Below are 17209 nucleotides of genomic sequence, written 5' to 3'. Positions count from 1 at the left end.
CGCCATTTCCGCAATCGCAACACTTAGTAGTTAACACCGACCAGGTAGTCCGCCAGCTTCTGCACCGACTGGTTTGCGTTGCCGCCCTGCTGGTTCTCGTTGTGGTGACCGATGAGAATGGCCTGGTTGGTCTTGGCAACGGCGATACCATCACGTCCCTGTATGATATCCCGTCAGCCTTTTGATCCCTCTTTGAGGATGCTATACATATTGAGAACTGACCTTTCGTGCGTAGATGGTGCCGTCGTCAGCGCGGGCCATGACAAATCTGTCGCCAGCGACGTAGAGGCCGTCGGCAAAAGCCTTGTCCTTGGCAGCCTGGTCTCCCTTGACAATGTCGGAGATGGCCTTCATCTCGGTGGCGGAAAGCTACATGCGGAAAGGAGGCATGATCAGTATCATGTATGTAAATTGACTTTGAAAGCGGTGGTCCAACATACCGTGAAGCCTGCGGTCGATGCCCACGTGCTGTCGCCAGCGATGCTGATAATGGCGGCCTTGTCAATATGGCCAGTGCCAACGAGGCTGCGATCTTGTCAGTCATCTGTCTACACAACTCCTTAGGCCATAGTAACGCGACGGGCGCGGGATGGAAAAAGCTATGGGTGCGCGGCTACCTGGTGTCAACATAAGCTGTGACAAGACAGTTAGCTCTCTGGTTCCTCCGAGGTGGGGTTTTCGGAGATGGCCTCGTTCGAGCTGCCAGTGCAGCCACCGCCATATGTAGAGTACTCACCTTGCCACGACATAGTGAAGGAGTGGAAGGAAACTGGGTGCTCGCTGATGTAAAGACGGAAAAAAGAGACAAGAAGCTTCTGTCAGAAAGGTGTAGTGCCCAAGCTTTGACGCGGTGTGGGATATGGGGAGGAATTCGGTTTGTGACTGTTGATGTTTCTTGTTCTCCTTCCTGCCTGACGTGCCCCTCAGAGATACATCAATTTTTAGGTCCAGCGGGCCGGGCGGGGTACACCGCTATGAATTGAAAGGTCGTCACCGGGGCGAAAAGAGCGGTGCGGGGTACTTTCTTCAGCATGGTTTGCAAGTAGGCGAGTACCTGTGTTTCTGGTTCCTTCCACTCCCGGCACCGCTGCTTTGTCCAGACTTCATGCAGCTGGATACCTTAGGGATAAGCGTCCAAACAGTGGGAAAGCTTGTACCCGATCCGACAATTCTGCCCTTTGTTTTTATCTTGCAGGACAGGGTCGGATCACCACATCGTCAGCCTCATCGCCTGTTGTCTATCTACGACCCCTTGGCCAACCCACACAAATTGAGCTCGGTTGGTCTCCATGATCCGCCGGGCCTTCCCATCATCGCCTTTGGGGCCAATATTGTACCGCAACACGGTTCCCTACTTTAGATGAGCTGCTAGGTAATTAGCGCCCGTCAGCAAGGAAGTCCTTCGTCCAACTTCCGGAACTTGCCCCGCCAAACATGAAAAATCACGTGATAGCGGGGTGACCGTGTTAGACGGTTGGTTCAGACACTGTACAGCAGCACTGCAGGCGGTGACGGCACTTGTTGCTCGGCGATTCTGTGCATCCGAAATTGCATTGTAGAGTGGTAACTTGCGCCACCACACCAGCCACATTCACTCATCAGTCATCGCATCCCATCTCCTGCCAAGATTTTCCCTAAGCCTGCAGTTGCAGAAAATCAAACGCCCGCTGAGGATCAAGGCTACTTCAGTCGGTCTGCAACACATCGGGGCCTCGACGACGAAAACGCCCTGTCGCAGCACAATTTGTTCTCGGTTGGATGGAATGATTTCCGCATCAAGCTCGGCCCCGTTCTACTTCTCAGCCATCCCAGCAAGGCTTTTCACAGTTCCTTCATTTCTGCAATTATAATAGGTTCCAAGTACCAGCTTTGGATTGTCTTCTGAGAACCTGCGTTTTCCTTCACAGACATTCGCAATATCTGTGTCCAATCGCCCGGATTGATCATTTTCTACTACGTAAGCTCCTCTACCGACATAGCGGCACGAGTGCAATTTTGTCCATGGGTTGTTGGCAGTGACACCGCTTTACGCTCATTTTTGGCACCTCATCCACACGCTCATCATGTCATCTCATCGGTGTTTGGGCTTGCGTCCTGCACAGCCAGATGACTAGTACACTAGCCTGAAGATTTGTGGGATAATGCGTCTAGGTTTCTGAAAGTATGTCGGTAGAGGGAAGCTTTCGAACCAACCCATTAGCAAACATCGGCCCGTTCCCATTCGCATCGGTCAAAGCAGGCGCAAGTCGACTCTCAGACAGCCCGTCTTAGGCTCTTTGGGACCGGTTGCAAGTTGGGAATGAGCGACATGTGCACAAATGAGTGAAATTTACTAAACATAACACCGCTTCCACCGCCAAAGCGATGAGGATCCGAGTCACTACTTCAGATGAACTTTGGGAATGCGACTTTATTATCAAACAAGTTTGGCCCTCCCGGTGTTCCTCGGTCTCCTTATAGCGACCGGGGTGCATGGCGGCCCTGAGCCAGGGCCTGCTTTTAGCGACTTCATCACCACTGATAAACGATATCAGATGCGATTGGAACAATGGGGCTTTTCCTTATCGACAAAACCTAAGGCCTGCTTCAACGCTCTGGCCACACCAGATCCCTCGGATTTGCAATCTTGAGACGATCTGCCGGCTAATGGCCCTAGGAGAGGTATATGAAACCCCGTCACTGGGCAGCCTCGCCGCGTCTTACAGTCTTGTTCCAGCTCCATATTGACCTCGAAGCTCGACCAGCCTTGTCGCACAGAACCTGTTGACACAGAGCGACTCGTGATGTCATTCTAGGGCCCCAGGCATCATCTGACGATGAGACTATAGTGGGCTGAGAGAAAACGGGCTGCTTGTCAGCACTGGAATATGAGCGTGCAGCACACAGCCAAACACTAAAAAAGGACCGAGATCAAACCCCCTCATATTCGATGATGCCTGGTAATAGCGCTTCGTGTCCCGGGTCACTGTTTCAATACGACACCCGTTTTAATGCGACGTGGTCAGGGTGTTTTTTTTTGGGGGGGGGGGGGATTTTTTCTTTGAGACGTTATACCTGCCACCTAAGAATATCCGGTCGCATGTAATACGAGGGCTGTGATGCACAAATACGTCGTCGCGGTGCTGACACGCTTCGTTTCGTCTAGTTATGAACTTCTTCAGCCATGGCGGTGCCCCATCAAGTCGTGAACTGACATTACGGTACTGTTGTCAGCATCGCAAGGTCACATTACCGCTGCAGTATCGATTGCATTAGTTTGCGAGATTGACGGCGCAGGAACATAACGGGTTATTATGCCCGTCCAGGAAATCAAGAAAATTGCAGGCATGCAGGGTAATGTCCAACACAACAAGCGGTGGGAAAAGGCTGCCAGGAAACCTCCAAGTTTTGAGAGATTACACTACTTACGCTGGTGTCACGCTGGGCAGGTACAGCTTGTGTGAGAAGGTTATTTCCTTCAATGTGGGCCGTGGTTGGTGGGAAGCCGGCTGGGCGACGATGTTTCTGACCCTTTCATTTTAAACCAGAGACCCGTTTGATGTCAGAGTGGGGGATCGGAATATGTGTGAGCAGGGCACCGTTAATATGTCTTTGGCGCGGAGAGGATCCGCGACTGCAACGTCATGCAAATCTCATTCGCTGGCAGCATCGGCTGTAAAATTGGACTTCAAATGAAGCAATTTTCAGCTTGTAGCCGTTGAGCGACACAACGAGCGACAGACGACATCTGGACTCAGCCGGTAGGCACGGAGAAATCAGCCCGACTTCATGGCCGGCCAGTCCCATCTCTTAGTTTGTAATACATCTCCCGGATCCCGGCAGTCCAGTTTGCCATGGGGGCCACTCGGCAAAGTCAGCAACCAGCTTCGCAACGCTGTGGCGCTCTGCTCTCCAACGTTGCGGATCGATTTCATCGAGGCTTGGGCTTGAGCGGCCGGGGCGTAACCACAGTGGACGTGCGGCCTGACAGGGACGACCCTGAGGCTTTTCTCCCCAGGCCGGGGTAACCCAGTCTTCCAAGGATGTCCCGCAGACCGAGCACGGATGCGACCCTCCTCTTCTTCCATCCTTCTCGAATCCCTCCCCCTCTGGTGGCATATAGCACAAGGGCGCCATCAGGGCAAGTGGGCGTCGTCAATTTGAACTCAAATTGCCTCTGATGAGGGCTGTGATGAGAAGACCCAGATTGGTACTGATTTGATGGAGACTACCGAGGGGCTGGAGAAAGCGGGAGATGAGTGACGACACGGCAACTTACGAGATGAGGCTATTCAACAAGAGCCACACCTCAAGCTTCGAGACCAACTGCAGCCACTATTAGCAAGCCCCTTTCAGCCTTGGACGCACGGCATTGTCAAAACAAATCAGACTGTCCAGAGTTTCTGGACTTCTCGGCCGCCCAAGCCATGCAGTGGCCATGCAGCTGATGACTCCGTTAATCATGCTTTCGCCGCCGTCTTCCCTACAGTTCTCACTAGTCTGACACACGAAACCACACAACCTCCACTCGACCGCAGAAGATACGCGACTTATCGCTCGCAAACGACCGGGACCCTTGATCCACAGACCACCCCATGGTCAGGATGGAAGATGCGTCATCCTTGCGCTGATCAGCCCCCCCTAAAATATCCGCCCTTTCAATCTCAAACAGGCGACAAAGTTGCGAGTCGCGTGCTGGGGTGGGTGAACGAGGGCTTCTGGGCTCTGGGCTATGGCCTCTGGGTCTGCTGGCCGTGGGGAGAGGTGACTTCCAAGGTGAACGATATCAAAGTAAAGTTAAGTCGAAGGGGACCCCCGTCAGTGTCATCTCCTGTTCTCTGCATACCTTATGGGTACAATATCGGGGACCAGGTCTCTTCTCTTCATCAGGTCTCCGGTTGTTGCCATTCAATTACCTTTTCTACCAACCATTTCTTTCCCTTTGTTTTTTTTTTTTAAAAATTCATTTCTGAGGCTACAGAGACCGTGAAGCAACAGCCCAAGCCTTCCACCCGCTAGTTTTGTAACTGGTTCTCATTATCTCCTTTTTCGAAACCCAACACCCCGCTCGCTTTCTGGGCAGCCGGCCCAGTTGCTTGCTTTCTAGCCCTGTCAACAAGAATCGGCCAGGCGCTAGCATAGTGAAGTCCTGCTACGCACCATTAGAGGAGCATGTTCAATTTGGTCAATCGTTCCAGATCTATGAAGAGCATGAGGGTTGGTGGAGGGGCCCCCGGTGGTGCGCACACGCACGGCCCAGAGTCCCCCGTTCTGGGGGAGCCGGGCGTTGTGTCAAGTTTCCAACTGACCAAGGAAGACTCAAGCCTCTCTCAAAACGAGAGCGTGCCCTCCTCCTCCTCCTCAGAGGCTGCTGCCGCCGCCGACGCCGTCGCCGCCGTCGAAGCTCGCAACACATACCGTCATCGCCCGCTACCTACACCTCCTCGCTCTAAAGCATCCTCAACCATGGCTGAACGGCCGAGCACCAGTGGAGGGCCGGCACCTCATAATGCCAGCACCGTCAGCTTCAAATCTTTTGCGGATAGACGAATTTCCAAGGATGATTTATACATCAGGCCTCAGTCGTCGGCGCGTGGAGGTTACAAGTCGTATCACATTCCGATACGGGACAACCCAGCATCCCCGGTAGAGAGTCCCGGCGACTTTTCCCCGGCGCGGACGTTTACGGTCAGGACACAAACTCCAGACTCTATGGATAGCAATATGGGAACGATTGCGATAGGAATGGCGATAGGAAGTCCAACTCACCCCCCTCGCGAGTTCACATCGCCCGTACCCCCGCCGAGAAATGAGTGGCAACCGCAAGCGTCGAACATGAGCACCAGCATGATTAGAGCATCACCAGAACCCACGCAGCAGGGCGTTGCGGAACCCGCTCCACCACCGGCGAAGCAGAAGTCAGGAAGGTGGAAGTTGTTTGGGCGGTCAAAGAGCAAGAGACTTGCATCTCCCATCGCCATCTCTTCTCCCATGAATCTTCAACAGCCAGTGGGTAGTAGGGCAGAAGCTGAGAGTATACCACAGAGCAGCCAAGCTACTGACCTGGGAAGACGAAATACCGAACGAAGACCTGGGGAAAGCAAACCACCCATGATCCGCTCACAAACAGCAGGACCGCTGGCCGCTCCCCCTAGCCCTAAAGAATCGAAACCTCCCAAACTACTAAGCAGGATGGCATCAACGCGCTCAACTCGAGGCGAGAGAGTTAAGAAATCAGACATCTCAGCGCCGGTGCATGTTTCCATGCAGGTACCCGCGCTACCCACCAAGCCGGCAGGAAACTTTTTGAATGTTGAAATCCCAGACATCAAGCTGGAGCGGTACAGCGTCATGTTCGGCAATGTTTTGGGACAGCCCCAGGGGTCTCAGGGTCCAAATGGGGGACAGCAGCAGCACCAAGGGGCATCTTCCCTCTTGGCGAGGCGACAGGCTACCTTGGACAGGCTCAAGACAATTAATGACCAGACCATGAAGGAAGAGGAAGAGAAGGAGCGTGTTAGGGGTAGGAGGGCGACGTCACCACAGCCCACCAAATCGCCCGCCTTTTCATTGTCACTATTCCCAGCCACACCCTCGGAGACAGCAAATAACCCGCCTCAATCACCTCGTCACCGCTCAAATACCTCACCCGCACTTCTCCCCTCCCCGTCAAGGTCGAGTTTCGAACCTCCACGGCCCCGTTTCTACCTAGAGGCCGCCAGAGCCGATGCTGCAACCCCCGAGCCGAGAGCTCCTCGGTCGCATGATGTCTCGAACGCACATGCCTTTGGCCCGGAACAGTCTGGCCTTCTTCTTGGCTCTCCCACCGATGATCAAGAATCAGAAGAGATCCACCTGACGGAACAGTTGAAGCCAACAATTTATGAGCCTGAGTGGCAGATGATTACTCCTTCCGAGTCAACCGCACCTTCCAGCGGAGCACCAAGTGCAGCCCCTAGCGCAAAAGACCGCTCGCCTGCATCGGTGTCTTCAGCCTACACACACGTTACAAAGCCGTCACTCGATGAGTCCGAACCCGATGACGCCCTTCGCGCCGCTGTTGAAATCTCTATCGCCAGACAGATTAGCATCTCCAGACAACAACGCCGGATGCTGCGGCCGCTCAAGACACAGACCGCCCGCGTGGCTGGAAGCCCCAGCATAAAGAGCCCTGTCGCAGCTATTACAGTTGGTAGAAACGAGCGCCTTTCCTCGACGAAGAGCTCAACGCCGACGCTCATCAGCCCTGGCGAGACCTTCGAACAACAGATCGCGCAGAACCGCAAAAGTGAGCGCATCATTGTTGAGGATGAATAAACTTGGCCTCTCCTGCTTTACGTGTCCCTTATGTTACACTACTTTTTTCACGACTTTTGGAGTATCTACTTCCACGGACATTTGTTTTGAGCCTTCTCTTCGTCCACTCTTTAGATGGCGCCAAAGCCCGCCGTCTTTTTCGAACAACTCCTTTTTGACTATTACATTCTCGAAACCCTATTACTCTGGAGGACCACTTTTTTTGTGTCGCTACGATTATGCTTGGAGCCGGGCCGCCTTTTTCTTGTTTCATTCATGTGCTTCTTTTCTGGAGCGATGTATGTGTGCGTGTGTATGTGTGTGAGTTCGATCAAAAGAAAAAAAGGTCTGCTAGCGACTTGGCAAATATTCAAGAAAGGGGGATTTTTTTTTAACCCCATTTGTTCTCTCTAATGCGACCTGGAGGGTCGCCGCATCGATACCACTGTCGAGGGGGAAAGGGGGGAGGGGGAAACGTTTCGTATTTCTCTTTTGGGGGCGTGGCGTGTATAATGGATGGGAAAGCCGATTTGTCCATTGTTTTCCGAGTCTTCATCGTCCATGATCGATGGAAGAAGCTTTTGGGAGTAGATAATCCTAAAGCTTAAAACTTATATGAATATCTTTTTCTCCTAATTTTAGACTCGTAGTCTTTGGGAATGTGTGACTAAGGACCTAGACATTACGTGGCGGAATGTGAGGGTGTCTTGATGAGCTAGGGACCTGGTGGATAATCGCATCGGACGATTGATGGAAGCATTCGTATCCTCAAACGTTCGTTTTCTTACGCATAAAGGTAAGCACACCAAAATTTGTATTATTCCTGAACTGTCGTTCATGTTCACTACATAACCGTTGCGGAAAATATGAACACGGGCTTTCCATTCCACAAAAAAGTGAGGGGATTCAAAAGCCCAACTTTGCAAAATAGATGTTGTTTATGCCTTGCAAACCTAGCGAGCGTGGCCGGGAGCGAGTGTTTATGCTGAAACGAGTCCAAACGTCCAACGCCAGACATGAAATAACCAAGGAGGAGAAGCAAGATTGGTAGGAGAAAATAGGAAGGCCGGCTTTACATGACGATGCAGCACGAGTTTTGCTTCTTTGCCTGTTCTGTAGAGGGGTTAGTACGTTTGACCAAAAACCGTCAGAGCTGCGGTTTTTCCGCCGCATTGAGGAGACCCAGCACGATGGTGAGATATGGCAAGCGGGTGACTTACGGTAGAACATCTTGCTTTGGGAGCTCAAACCGTCACTCTTGGCGACCAAATCATCAATCTTCTCGCCACGCTCCAGCACGCTCTGGATGGTCTTGTGCAAGACGATCTTGGTCTCGTCGAGCTCCTTCTGGATCTTGAGGATGGAGTCGGCCTGCTGGGGGTCCTGGTACTTCGTGAGGTATTCCTTGAGCTCGGGGAGGGCGAGCTTGGGCTCGCCGGTGGCCCACGTGGAGCGAGGGTGCTTGGTGAGAAACTCGTCGACGCTGCAATCTTGGTCAGTGCCTTGTCTTGTAGCCATCTCGAGGGAGAGATTTCTCTTAAAGTCTTGGCACATACATCTTTGACAGAAGCTGGTGAGCTACCAGACTGGGGTATTGGTGGTCGGAGATGATACTACAATGGACAATCAGTATTCTTGTTTTTAAAAGCGGCGCATGCATCTCCAGCACAACCGAGGTGGGTGGTCGTCGTCTTACACGCCACAGATGCCCTCGCTTCTGCCCACGCAGTGGAAAGTGTTGTCGCCCTCCTCGATATCCTGTCTCTGGCCGGGGCGGGTGGACTCTGCGACCTTCTTGGAGAAAAGGGTCATGAACTCGGCGTAACTATCTGAGACGCGCGGGTGTTAGCCGATACCGAGCATGCGTGTGTTGGCTGTGAATCTGTTCGCGACCCCATGCGACTTGGGTGTCGCATGCGCTCTAGGTCAACCTACTTCTTGTGAATCTTGAGTATGCCGACAGCTCCATCTCACTGCACAGCTCGACGGCCGGCTTGCTGTCGTTGCGGAGGATCTACATGGGGCGTATGGCGTCAGCGGTATGTGCCGGAAAGTGCAGCGCAGCGCGCGGGGTGACGTCGCGGACTGGGCGAATGGCGGGCTAAGGGGAGAGCGAGCAAACGTACGCCGATATAGTGAAGCTTCATATTCTGGAGAGGTTGCGTTGGTTAGTTTGTCGTCGTCTTTCTCGTTTGGGCGGTCTGGCGGGGGAGAACTGGTTGCGACTTACGACGGAATTTCAGGGGCGAGGGGTAACAAGTGGTTGGTCGTGCGTGAAGTAATGCGCTGTAGAAGTTGTTTCTCGCGAGAATTAGAGGTTTTGTCGTCGAGGGGAAGGGAAAGGCGGTATCGTTGCGGGTAGAGGACTAGAGTTGGAGGGATTGATATGAGAAATGGAGAAAGGGGACTGTCCAAGTTGGAGGATGATGGAGAATGTCTCTGCGACGTCAAGGTTTACGGTGGAATCGGCCTACTACGGACAGGCGTACATCACATGCCCACCCACTTAAGGTAAGGGAACTTGGCTTGGATCAGCGGGCTGCCCCTCCAGGCTGCAGAATAATTAAGGTGGTGAGGCACCTGCGGCAGAAGCCAGCCTAGGTACCCTTTGTTCGCTACAGGGGGGCGGTGCCTAGAGTTACGGCATAGTTGAACGTGCCTTACCTCACCCAGCATTGAAATGGCTGGGTAGTGCATGAGATAGTGGGCATTGCGGTAGGTCGACCGTCTGTAGCGGCTTCGGAGGCTCGGACGGCCCCCTCCTCCGTCCTCAGCTGTGTGGCGGTCAGCGTCAGGGCGCTTCTCCGGATGATTGTCTCTCAGTATCCGTATCCGTATATTGAGCCTAGATCAGAAGCGGTGCGGCATTGTCTCGAGTGCCTGGCGGGGAACGGACCAGAACCCCCACTAGAAGACGGAGGACGTCATTGGATGGATCACTTTTTTCTACCGCTACTGGCCAACAGTTACAGTGACGACGGGAGTGCATGGTACTGTAATCCTCTTGCCCCACTTCGTGATGGCGAATCGGCGAGTGACTCTTTAAGGCCTCAGTGCACCTTGGGTGGGATTGATATTTCATCACTGCAGGCGACCAGCGAGCATCGGGCACGAAGCCTTCACCTGCTACATTCTCATCTTACCGAAATATTTTGAGACTTTCAGTGCTCTCGCATCCGAACAAAATGGCGCCTGCGGATCTTGATAGTGCGGAAGCCCAATGGCGGGCTCAATTCGAAGCCATGAAGACGGCCCTTGCCGGCCTTAAACTCCCCTCCGAGCCACCATCCGAGGTGGACTTTGACGACGACTACGAGGGGTACTCGTCTGGAAATGCGGCCCAGGATGTGTGGGATTTCATTGACGATGATGAGGACGACGACTACAGCAGCGACCAGCTGGATGGCCCCGACGCCACCAATGGCGACGATCCGTATGGCGCTGTTTGGTTCGCAAGCAAGTGCTCAGGTATTGCTGCAAAAAACGGACTGGCTGAAGATGTTTTCCAAAGCCAAATCATGAGTGTGTTAACCTCTGGTCGAGGCGATGAGGAGCTCCAGTCTCAACTGGCCGACCTCATTGGCTTTGACGATTTCGACTTCATCATCGAGTTGCTCGGTCACCGCGAGAAGATTGTATCAGCCATGGCGTCTCAGGGTAACCAGGAGGCTACCGGACGGCTACTGACCAAGTCTCAGCGTGAAGAAGCTCTGAGACGCCAGGACTATGAACACAAAAATGCTGCGCTTGCTCCGGCTATGACCAAAGAGGTCCAATATCCTCACGTTTACAAGGCTTACAACGCCGGAAACTCCCTTAGCCACTCCGGAAAGAAGTACGCGCTTCCCCAGGGCAGCGAGAGACTCCAGTTCGAAAAGTATGAGGAGTATGCCATACCAGCAGGAAAGAAAGGTGTCCTTGGTCCTGGTCAGAGGCTGGTCAAGATATCCGAAATGGACGGCCTCTGCCGCGGCACTTTTAAGGGTTATAAGGCCCTCAACCGCATGCAAAGTCTTGTACATCCTGTGGCATACAAGACAAATGAGAACATGCTTATTTGTGCCCCTACCGGTGCCGTGAGTCACTTACTTCCAATGACCACCGTATAGTAGGTACTGACACTTTGCAGGGTAAAACGGATGCTGCCATGCTGACCATCTTGCAAACAATTGGTCACTACTGTACTCCGAATCCCATCGAGGATATTACTGCTACAGACTTTGCTGTTGATGCTCAAGATTTCAAGATTGTCTACGTTGCTCCCATGAAGGCCCTCGCGGCTGAGGTCACCGAGAAGCTCGGCAAGCGGCTGGCATGGCTGGGTATCAAGTGCCGCGAATTCACTGGAGATATGCATCTGACCAAGGCCGAAATCGTCCAGACACAAATCATTGTCACCACGCCTGAGAAGTGGGATGTTGTCACGCGAAAGGGAACTGGCGACACCGAGTTGGTTCAGAAGGTTCGCCTGCTGATTATCGACGAGGTCCACATGCTCCACGATGAACGTGGTGCCGTTTTGGAGTCTCTCGTCGCCAGAACAGAGCGGCAGGTCGAAAGCACCCAATCCCTGATCCGCATCGTCGGCCTCAGTGCTACTCTTCCCAACTATATCGATGTGGCCGACTTCCTCAAAGTCAACCGATACCAGGGTCTGTTCTATTTCGATGCGTCCTTCCGCCCTGTTCCTCTGGAACAGCACTTCATCGGTGTCAAGGGCAAGGCTGGTTCGAAGCAGTCCAAGGAAAATTTGGATCAGGTCGCTTTCGAGAAAGTCAGGGACATGCTCCAGAAGGGTCACCAAGTCATGGTGTTTGTCCACTCCCGCAGAGATACCCTTCTCACGGCTAAGATGCTTCATGAAAAGGCCGTGGAGGACTTTTGCGTGGACTTGTTTGATCCAACTGGTCACCCGAACTATGAGAATGCAGTGCGAGACATGAAGCAATCCAAGGCGCGAGATCTGCGCGAGCTGATTCCCAAGGGATTGGGTGTTCACCATGCTGGTATGGCACGCTCTGACAGGAACTTGATGGAGAGACTCTTTGGAGAAGGTGTCATCAAAGTCCTTTGCTGTACAGCGACTCTCGCTTGGGGTGTCAACTTGCCTGCAGCCGCCGTCGTCATCAAGGGAACCCAAGTTTACAGTGCCCAAGATGGTAAATTCGTTGATCTCGGTATTCTCGATGTCCTGCAAATCTTTGGTCGTGCTGGTCGTCCCCAGTTCGAAGACACCGGTATTGGTATGATTTGTACCACGCAGGACAGACTCCATCATTACTTGACCACCGTCACCGAACAACAGCCGATTGAGTCTAAGTTCTCCACGAAACTCGTGGACAACCTCAACGCCGAGATTGCGCTGGGTACTGTGACATCCATTCCAGAAGCCGTTCAGTGGATCGGATATTCCTATCTCTTTGTCCGTATGCAACGGAGCCCCATGAATTACGGTATTGAATGGGCCGAAATCAGGGACGACCCGACGCTCGTTCAAAGACGTCGCCAGTTGGCCATTCAAGCAGCTCGAACTCTGCAGCAGAGCCAGATGATTATTTTCAACGAGGTAACCGAGGAGCTTCGTAGCAAAGATATTGGACGTATTGCTAGCCAGTACTACATCCTGCACACTAGCATCCAGATCTTCAACACCATGATGCAGCCCCAGGCCACGGAAGCCGACATTCTCAAGATGATCAGCATGAGTGGAGAGTTTGACAACATTCAGTCACGAGACTCCGAAGAGAAGGAGCTATCGCGTTTGAGACACGACGTCGTACCCTGCGATGTCGACGGCGGCATCGATACACCCCAAGCAAAGACAAACATCCTGCTTCAGGCGTATATCTCCAGGGCTCAGCCAGAGGACTTTGCTCTGGGCAATGATCTTAATTATGTTGCTCAACAGGCTGGCCGTATCTGCAGAGCACTGTTCATGATTGCCCTGAATAGGAGATGGGGACACCAGTGCTTGGTTCTGCTCACCCTTGCCAAGTCGATTGAAAAACGTATCTGGCCGTTCCAGCATCCTCTGCATCAATTTGACTTCCCCAAGTCGGTGTTTAACCAGCTTGATACCAAAGACAATCTGTCGATCGAGGCGATGAGGGATATGGAACCCGCAGAGATTGGCAGCCTCGTTCATAACCAAAGCGCCGGAAAGAAGATCGCCTATATTCTCAACAACTTCCCGACGGTTAGTGTTGAAGCTGAGATTGCGCCTCTCAACCGCGATGTTCTTCGGATCAAGCTGTTCATCTACCCCGACTTTAGATGGAACGACCACACCCACGGAACATCTGAATCGTACTATATCTGGGTCGAGAACTCCGAGACGTCAGAGATCTATCATCACGAGTTCTTCATCCTTAACAGGAGAAAGATCCACGATGATCATGAGCTGAACTTTACAATTCCCCTTTCGGATCCCCTGCCGACTCAAATTTACGTACGAGCGGTTTCTGATCGATGGCTCGGCGCTGAGACGGTGACTCCCGTCTCCTTCCAGCATCTCATCCGGCCTGACACCGAGAGCGTGTACACCGATCTATTGAATCTGCAGCCGCTGCCCATTAGCGCTCTCAAGAACCCAGCCCTCGAGGAAATTTACGCTCAACGTTTCCAGTTCTTCAACCCCATGCAAACGCAGATCTTCCACACGCTCTACCACACGCCAGCGAACGTCCTTCTCGGTTCGCCGACAGGCAGTGGCAAGACAGTCGCGGCAGAGCTGGCAATGTGGTGGGCTTTCAAGGAGCGGCCCGGATCCAAGGTCGTCTACATTGCGCCCATGAAGGCCCTGGTTCGCGAGCGTGTCAAGGACTGGGGAGCCAGACTTGCTCGACCTCTTGGCCTGAAGTTGGTTGAATTGACTGGTGACAACACCCCGGACACCCGCACGATCAAAGACGCAGACGTGATCATCACTACCCCCGAGAAGTGGGACGGTATTTCTCGTAGTTGGCAGACGAGAGGCTACGTCCGCCAAGTCAGTCTTGTCATTATCGACGAGATTCATTTGCTCGCTGGAGACCGAGGACCTATTTTGGAAATTATTGTCTCACGTATGAACTACATTGCGGCATCCATCAAGAACTCTGTCCGCCTGCTTGGAATGTCAACCGCATGCGCCAATGCCACGGATCTAGGCAACTGGCTCGGCGTAAAGGAGGGTCTGTTCAACTTCAGACACTCTGTCCGCCCCGTGCCCTTGGAGCTATATATTGATGGATTCCCGGAAACTAGGGGCTTCTGCCCGTTGATGCAGTCTATGAACAGGCCGACTTTCCTGGCTGTCAAGACGCACAGCCCTGACAAGCCCGTGATCGTCTTCGTACCCTCTCGAAGACAAACCCGCCTGACGGCCAAGGACCTCATCAACTACTGTGGCATGGAGGACAACCCCAGGCGGTTCCTCCACATGGACGAAGACGACTTGCAGCTCAACCTCGCTAGAGTCAAGGATGACGCTCTCAAGGAAGCCATCAGTTTCGGTATCGGCCTTCACCACGCTGGTCTCGTCGAGTCTGATCGCCAGCTGGCGGAGGAGCTGTTCCTCAACAACAAGATCCAGATCCTGGTGGCAACCAGTACCCTCGCCTGGGGTGTCAACTTACCAGCCCATCTCGTCGTCGTCAAGGGCACGCAGTTCTACGACGCCAAGATCGAGGGCTACAAGGACATGGACCTGACCGACGTGCTCCAGATGCTGGGACGAGCGGGCCGTCCGCAGTTCGATAACTCGGGTGTGGCGCGCATCTTCACCCAGGACGCCAAGAAGGACTTTTACAAGCACTTCTTACACACGGGCTTCCCCGTCGAGTCGTCCCTCCATACGGTGCTAGACAACCATCTTTGCGCCGAGGTCTCCGCCGAGACCATTGTGACGAAGCAGGACGCCCTGGACTACCTGACCTGGACCTTCTTCTTCCGCCGTTTGCACAAGAATCCGTCGTACTACGGCCTCGAGATCTCGGCCGAGGAGCACAACAGCATCGCCGCGCAGACGCTCGCCAACGACTTCATGATCGACATGATCGACAAGTCGCTCGACGAGCTCGCAAAGTCCAGCTGCGTGGAGGTCTTCCCCAACGGGGACGTCGACCCCACTCCGTTCGGCAAGATCATGAGTTACTACTACCTCTCCCACAAGACCATCCGCCACCTCGTCAAGCACGCCAAGCCCCAGGCCTCCTTCCTCGACGTGCTGTCTTGGATGTCGCGCGCCACCGAGTACGACGAGCTCCCCGTCCGCCACAACGAAGACCTCATCAACGACGAGCTCTCTCGCAACCTTCTCTTCCCCGGCAGCTCCTTCGGCCTGCCCATGTGGGACCCCCACGTCAAGGCCTTCCTCCTTCTGCAGGCTCACATGTCGCGCATCAGCCTCCCCATCACCGATTACGTCGGCGACCAGACCAGCGTGCTCGACCAGGCCATCCGTATCATCCAGGCGTCCATCGACGTCCTCACCGAGCTGGGCCACCTCTCCAGCTGCCTCGAGTTCATCAAGCTGCTGCAGTGCATCAAGTCCGCGCGCTGGCCCACCGACCACCCGGCCTCCATCCTCCCGAGCGTCGGCGTCGACACCCTCAAGAACGACACCTCCAACCTCTCCCTCGCCAAGATCGGCGCCCTGAACGGGTCCCCGGGCAAGATCACCCAGCTGGCCAAAAAGCTCTCGGTGCCGCCTCACCAGCAACCCAAGTTCGCGCGGGCCGTAGCCCAGCTGCCCAACCTCGCCGTCTCCGTCGGCGAGACCACGGCTCTCTCCTTGTCCGTGGACCTCCGCCGCATCAACCCGCTGACGGAGCGCGACGCCCACGTCTACGCGCCGCGCTTCCCCAAGCCCCAGAACGAGGGCTGGTTCGTCGTCCTCGCCGACCCCTCCCGCGACGAGGTCGTCGCCGTCAAGCGCGCGGGGTGGTCCCAGGGGGCCGGGAAAACGGTCGCCGTCGGCTCCAAGCCGTCTGCCCGCGCAATCTTCAAGATCCCCGAGCCCGCGCAGGGCCGCAAACTCGACGTCATCGTCGTCAGCGACGCCTACGTCGGGCTCGAGTACAGGGTCGCCGGCATCGATATCCCTGCTGCTCCCGTGGTGGACGACGATGTAGATAAGTCTAAGAAGGCTCAGGTCCAGCAGCAGCAGCAGGGGAGTGGAGCTTCACGGGCTTAAAGGAGAGATATGAGATATAAAAAAGGCCTGGATGCATTTTTTCCATGAGATGGATGTGAATTAGAGTAAAAAGCCAGCATACGCTATGACGATGTGGACGAGTGAGTGCATCACGGCGCCTAGCCCCCCCTAATAAAAAAAAAAATGCTTGGAAAGAAATACATGGACAAGAAATGGAAAGAAAACCCCCCTCTCTACCCACTCTTGAAAACGAACCGTAATAAGCCGTCCCAAAAACAATGCTTTCTCGCGAGAGACCACCCCTTCCCTCTGTACACCCCCCTTATGTCAAGAAGAAGACGAAGAAGAAGAGAACCAATGCGTATGATGCAATAAAAAAAAAAAAACGAGGGCCTCGCGTCGTCGTATGCGTAAAGTATCGAGTGAGAGGAAAAGGAAAAAGACCCAAACCCAAATTCCATTCCCATATCCCTTTATCCTGTTCGCAAGCAGAACAAAACCAAGATCCCCATATCCTGATTTAAAAGCTCAAAATAAACAAAACGCCTCACACCGTGCTTGAATTCGACGAAAAATAACATAATGTTGGTTATCCTGTTCGTATGCTGTTTGCGTGGGTTGTGAAAGCACATGATTATACCTCAGAACCAGTCCGGATGATGCGCTCCCCGCCGTGAGGTCGTCTCCATCGCCTCCTACGCTCAGGTAAGGGAGGAGGTGTGCTAGGTGCAGGTGCTGGTATGTCGAAAATCGAAGTATGCACGCGCCATCGGGTATCCCATTATTTGTGTCTGAATC

The 17209-nt window shown here is 53.7% G+C and overlaps 4 protein-coding genes across 4 annotated transcripts; 2 read left to right on the top strand and 2 right to left on the bottom strand.

The window, feature by feature from the left end:
* Positions 1 to 23: 23 nt before the first annotated feature.
* On the bottom strand, positions 24 to 749 carry CTRU02_202188 (profilin; the record flags this gene model as incomplete). The annotated part of the gene is made up of 5 exons (XM_036719596.1): positions 24 to 158; positions 223 to 369; positions 441 to 525; positions 618 to 633; positions 737 to 749. The coding sequence occupies 5 exons, from the start codon at positions 747 to 749 to the stop codon at positions 24 to 26; spliced, it is 396 nt and encodes a 131-aa protein (XP_036588298.1).
* Positions 750 to 5151: 4402 nt separating this feature from the next.
* Positions 5152 to 7296, top strand: CTRU02_202187 (uncharacterized protein; the record flags this gene model as incomplete). Its single annotated transcript, XM_036719595.1, has 1 exon — positions 5152 to 7296. The coding sequence occupies one exon, from the start codon at positions 5152 to 5154 to the stop codon at positions 7294 to 7296; it is 2145 nt and encodes a 714-aa protein (XP_036588297.1).
* Positions 7297 to 8347: 1051 nt separating this feature from the next.
* CTRU02_202186 (synaptobrevin) lies at positions 8348 to 9422 on the bottom strand (the record flags this gene model as incomplete). The annotated part of the gene is made up of 6 exons (XM_070203998.1): positions 8348 to 8388; positions 8496 to 8758; positions 8832 to 8888; positions 8972 to 9104; positions 9211 to 9289; positions 9402 to 9422. 6 exons carry the CDS (start codon positions 9420 to 9422, stop codon positions 8348 to 8350), a joined length of 594 nt encoding a protein of 197 aa, XP_070062580.1.
* A 1038-nt stretch (positions 9423 to 10460) lies between these two features.
* CTRU02_202185 (Sec63 Brl domain-containing protein) lies at positions 10461 to 16450 on the top strand (the record flags this gene model as incomplete). The annotated part of the gene is made up of 2 exons (XM_036719593.1): positions 10461 to 11351; positions 11405 to 16450. 2 exons carry the CDS (start codon positions 10461 to 10463, stop codon positions 16448 to 16450), a joined length of 5937 nt encoding a protein of 1978 aa, XP_036588295.1.
* Positions 16451 to 17209: the final 759 nt, after the last annotated feature.

The sequence above is a fragment of the Colletotrichum truncatum genome, assembly GCF_014235925.2.
Source record: "Colletotrichum truncatum strain CMES1059 chromosome Unknown Contig_0001, whole genome shotgun sequence".
NCBI lineage: Eukaryota > Fungi > Ascomycota > Sordariomycetes > Glomerellales > Glomerellaceae > Colletotrichum > Colletotrichum truncatum.
This window is presented reverse-complemented; position numbering and strand designations above follow the sequence as displayed.